We start from the raw sequence: 5,149 nt of genomic DNA, 5'->3' as shown, positions 1-5,149 counted from the left end.
TTGGGTCTAATTGAACGGAGGAATTATGGTATTCTTCTGTAGCCTAACATTGGTTAGTTCTGTTTGTCAAGCTATGATTCTCACTGGTGACATTAATATTGATGTGGATAATTTAACTTGCTATCATACTGTAACAAAGGTCACTTACTTGATTTGGTGTGTTCTGTTGGTGTTGATATCAACTAGCTTGAGAGCTATAAGATATGTATTAGTGACCACAAGCTTCTTACTTTTAATTTACTTGTCTCAAAACAGAGTAATGATTTTTTTCAAAAGAGAGTAATTAGTTTTAGAAATGTTAAGAATATTGATTTTGATCATTTTTCATGTCTGATTTTAAAGCATCCACCAAGTAATACCGGTGACCATTACACTTCCATTTTATCATCTACCTTGGATATCCTTGCTCCTAGGAAGGAACGTGTTGTCTCATTCATGAAATCATCCCATTGGTATACAAATGAGCTTAGGGCACTCAAAGTTAGAAATAGGCAACTTGAGCGGTCATACAAATACAAATCAGGCTTAACTGTCCATAAGCTCATCTATGATGAACACTTAGTACAGCGAAGCCATTAAGGTGGCAAGAGCTGAATACTATTCACACATTATAAGTGATGGTGCTGCAAATCCAAACAAGATTTTTAAGACTATTAACAAAATTCTAAAACCAAATTAAAGCTGCAAGCAGAGTTGAAAGTGTCCTCGCACCCTTAGCCACCTCGACCCAGTGGCCTTAGGAAAACAGTCACTATGATTATAACTGAATATTGGCCTTTAGATGTCTTCAGGCCAGGGCTCTTATTAAAGAAAAAAATTAGGGGAGATTGGACATTGCATGTTTTATTTCATGTAAAACAAGTAATTTCCTGTTGCCAGCAAGTGGCGCAATGATTATAACGGAATATTGGCCTTAAGATGTGTTCAGGCCAGGACTCTTATCAAACGTGTGAAGTTTGGGGCAGATCAGACATTGTATGTTTGAGTTACAACAACTTCCTTTTCCATGGCGAAAAATCAAACTTTGTGAGGCTGCCACGGACACACCCTTTAACGAAAACTCTAGAATCTAGATCTTCACAATTTAACATCGCAGAGGCCTATAGTACGGTGGCCGAGAAGTGCTAAACAAATCACAATTCTGAAAACAAAATAACAAATTACAAAAGCAAATGCAAATCTATAAAACAATATAACAATTCCGAAAACATAATAAAATGTCGGAAAGCACAACAACAAATTCTAAAACAAAACAACAAGACAGAAAACACTACAACAAATCCAAAAACAAAATAACAAGTCAGAAAACACAATGACAATTCAGTCAAACCAGAAAAGGTAGGGATAGTTTCAGAATGGATTGCTTACCGCTGATTGGATGAGACATCTGTCAATCAAGGTGTGCAGGAAGTAATTGTGACCAACTTTGATTTGCGTACATGGCTAAATGCAGTTTTTGCAATAGTGAAACTTTTTAATTGGCAATGGAGAAAACTGAATTAATTCAACACTACTTTGAGGAAGGACATTCGAATGCCTTGATTGTGGACATGCTGGAAGTGCTAAACAAATCACAATTCTGAAAACAAAATAACAAATTACAAAAAGCAAATGCAAATCTATAAAACAATATAACAATTCCGAAAACACAACAATTCCGAAAACATTATAAAATGTCGGAAAGCACAACAACAAATTCTAAAACAAAACAACAAGACAGAAAACACTACAACAAATCCAAAAACAAAATAACAAGTCAGAAAACACAATGACAATTCAGTCAAACCAGAAAAGGTAGGGATAGTTTCAGAATGGATTGCTTACCGCTGATTGGATGAGACATCTGTCAATCAAGGTGTGCAGGAAGTAATTGTAACCAACTTTGATTTGCGTACATGGCTAAATGCAGTTTTTGCAATAGTGAAACTTTTTAATTGGCAATGGAGAAAACTGAATTAATTCAACACTACTTTGAGGAAGGACATTCGAATGCCTTGATTGTGGACATGCTGTTTACATACCATGGCATAAAGATCAGCCTGCGCTCTCTAAAAACACACCTGAAGGATGCAGGTATGTTTAGAAGAAAAAACTATTCACCACTGAATGATGTAAGAAATGCAATAAGAGCAGAGCTGTGTGGACCAGGACAGTTGTTTGTCAATGTGGTTAGCACTTGTGCAGAAACACAGATTGTGTGTTAAACGTGATGATGCAATGCGGTTGCTGCAAGAACTTAATCCACAAGGGACAGAACAGAGGACACGTTGTAGATTTGTTCGACGCACGTATCACTCCATGGGACCAAACTATCTGTGGCATGTGGACGGTTATGACAAACTAAAGCCATTTGGTTTCGGCATATCAGGATGCATTGATGGTTTCTCGAGATGTATCCTCTGGCTTACTTGTGGGTCTACTAACGCTACCGGTCAATGTGGTTAGCACTTGTGCAGAAACACAGATTGTGTGTTAAACGTGATGATGTAATGCGATTGCTGCAAGAACTTAATCCACAAGGGACAGAACAGAGGACACGCCGTAGATTTGTTCGACGCACGTATCACTCCATGGGACCAAACTATCTGTGGCATGTGGACGGTTATGACAAACTAAAGCCATTTGGTTTCGGCATATCAGGATGCATTGATGGTTTCTCGAGACGTATCCTCTGGCTTACTTGTGGGTCTACTAACAATGACCTTGCTGTTATTGCACACAACTTCATCACTTGTGTTCAACGCCTTGGTGTTGTACCTATGAGACTACGAACTGACTGTGGAACGGAAAATGGTACATTAGCAGCAATACAGTGCACTCTCCGTCATCACCATTAAGACTACTATGCTGGCTCAAGAAGTCACATGTATGGTACATCAACGAGCAATCAACGCATCGAATCTTGGTGGTCCAGCTTCAGAAAAGCAAAGTTCGTGTTTGTTTCATATTATTTAGTATTGATGAAATGTCAGTAAAGTGATGCTTTAGTTACACTAATGCAACTAGTTCAAAGTAATATATATTTAAAAATTAATATATATGTAGCAATAACATGCAAAATGATTAAAATCAATTTATTTCATTCTGTTATTGATGTATCTGGACTTTTGTATTCAAGGGCTCAGTTTTGGATAGAACTCTTTGGGGACCTGAGGAATGAAGGACACTTCAATGGCAGTAACGAACACCAATGCCTTCTTCAGTTCTGCTTCCAAAATATTCTGCAGGCAGACTTGGATGATTGTGTAGATCTTTGGAATAAACACAGGATCAGACCCTCTAGACTTGCAATGTGCCCTGGGGGTGTACCAAATGAACTGTATCATCTACCACACAGGTGAGCAAATAAAAAATCTGTGCCAAAATGTAATTTTATAACAGATTTAATTATAAGCATGTTTAATATACACTACTACAAAAAAATTACATTGTATAAATGTGTCTGCTGAATACATTTACATAGAAATGTATCTTCTTGCAGGTATGGATCAAGAGACTGTGGCTTTGCAGTTGAAGAAGAGGAGTTAAGTGCTTTTCCTGAGTCAAGGCTGACAATGCAGTTATGTGGAGACAAAAACATCCAGGAATATCTAGAATTTGCAATGGAACACAATCAGTTACAGTGGCCAGATAATTGGGAGGAGGCACTGCAACTCTATTTCACAATGAAGGAAACAACAGGCCTCTGATCACGAGTATTCAAAAAATTACAGTAGAAACTACAGAGTGCAACCTCAGAAGAACTTATTTAAAAAGGAAACAACGCAATACACAGATTGTAACTTTGTGACATTGCAAGACATATGAACTGAGAATACGGAGGATGTAAAGTTTACTTAAATACATCCAAAACCTGGTGAATTCTGGATTCCAAAATCCATTTGAGTCTGAAAAAGACTGTATGTCTCTAAGATTGGTAACTTGAGTGTGTTTGTGCATGTATTTGCCGTTGGGAAGAGTGAATTGTCAAGAAAAACAATCCATGGTTGTGGTGCTACTCCAGCAGGTGGAAGTGATGTTAGGCCAGTAGCAAACATCAGCACATTCTCCAATGGCACTTCAGTCTGGTGTTCTACAAAGACAAAAAATACTATATTGATAATTAAATAATAAACCCCAAAAATGACTTTCCTGAACAGAACCCAAATTGTTTGCACTTATCCATACAATGACAGTGGATGTACTACCTTTCAAACTTCAAAAAGAGCTCATATTTATTATCAGTTTATTACATTACAACGTGTATTATATTTTTGAGAGACTATTCGTAATTTAATTTATTTTCCCACTTGCATGGAATAATTTGTCCTATTTTAACCTTATAAGTTAGTTACAATCCACTGCCATTGTATGAGAAGAACTCTATTCTGTTTTACAGAAAAAAAGAAAGCAATACATGTTTAGAACAACTTGAGAGTGAATAAACTGCATTTTTGGGTGAACTATTGCTTTAAAGATGACTGAACTTTACCTAAAACAGAACATGTGTTTGTTCAATTCCAAATAACATACCTTCACAGTCGAGGAGATAGTCTGACCAAAAGGAAAGCGTCCTGGATTCCTTTTGCCTCTGGTTACTACCAACTGGGCTGAGTTCTGCTTTGAAGAGGTTTTCCAAATCAGTCGCTGTCAGCTTCTTCTCAGTGTGGCAAAGGAAAGGAGACAAAACACTGGGATGCTGCTCAAGTGCTGTCAGAAACTGCAGAGTGGCAAGTCCATCCTTAAATCTATTAAAAGTCAGTTTAAGTAACAGTGTAAAAGACTGATGCAATTTTAGGTATATCTTAAAATAAGCATTTGCCTATGAAGTAATGTGTGTGATTTAAAAAAAAAAGTACCTTTTAATAACACTGTGGTTTCTGTCAATCACATACCACCTGACACATTCTTCCAAAATTGAATGTTTCTCCTCAATGTTCTTCACATTATCGGTTGTGGGAAGTCAAGACCATCATCATCAGATCATCATCCTCTTCCGCAATCACAGGCACATACACTTCCATGTATTCTCTACAAATAAGAAGAGATAATCATCATGCACAAATGTAACAATTTGCAAATTTCATGATACAAGTACATACATAAAATATTTAACAAACCAAACAAACCTGTAACACCGGTTCTGTGACGCAACATGGTCAGAAGTACC

At 37.1% G+C, this 5,149-nt stretch overlaps 2 protein-coding genes across 2 annotated transcripts in view; one reads left to right on the top strand and one right to left on the bottom strand.

Annotated features, from left to right (window-relative positions):
• The window catches only part of LOC107576239 (uncharacterized), a gene marked incomplete at its 5' end in the record, with an annotated part of 8,104 nt that extends 4,413 nt beyond the window's left edge, over positions 1-3,691 (top strand). The window contains 4 exon segments of the mRNA XM_071582363.1: positions 1,952-2,160; positions 2,425-2,929; positions 3,119-3,337; positions 3,482-3,691. Of these exon segments, the coding sequence (XP_071438464.1) occupies positions 1,952-2,160; positions 2,425-2,929; positions 3,119-3,337; positions 3,482-3,689 (1,141 nt within the window).
• The window catches only part of LOC107576238 (G2/M phase-specific E3 ubiquitin-protein ligase-like), a gene marked incomplete at its 5' end in the record, with an annotated part of 3,296 nt that continues 1,545 nt past the window's right edge, over positions 3,399-5,149 (bottom strand). The window contains 3 exons of the mRNA XM_016262459.1: positions 3,399-4,072; positions 4,513-4,727; positions 4,839-4,918. Of these exons, the coding sequence (XP_016117945.1) occupies positions 3,837-4,072; positions 4,513-4,727; positions 4,839-4,918 (531 nt within the window). The remainder of the gene's footprint in view (positions 4,073-4,512; positions 4,728-4,838; positions 4,919-5,149) is intronic.

This window comes from Sinocyclocheilus grahami, unplaced genomic scaffold (assembly GCF_001515645.1).
Source record: "Sinocyclocheilus grahami isolate Dianchi unplaced genomic scaffold, SAMN03320097.WGS_v1.1 scaffold3380.1, whole genome shotgun sequence".
In the NCBI taxonomy this organism is placed as follows: Eukaryota; Metazoa; Chordata; class Actinopteri; order Cypriniformes; family Cyprinidae; genus Sinocyclocheilus; species Sinocyclocheilus grahami.
Note: the sequence above shows the minus strand (reverse complement) of the source record. Positions and strands in the feature narration are given on the sequence as shown.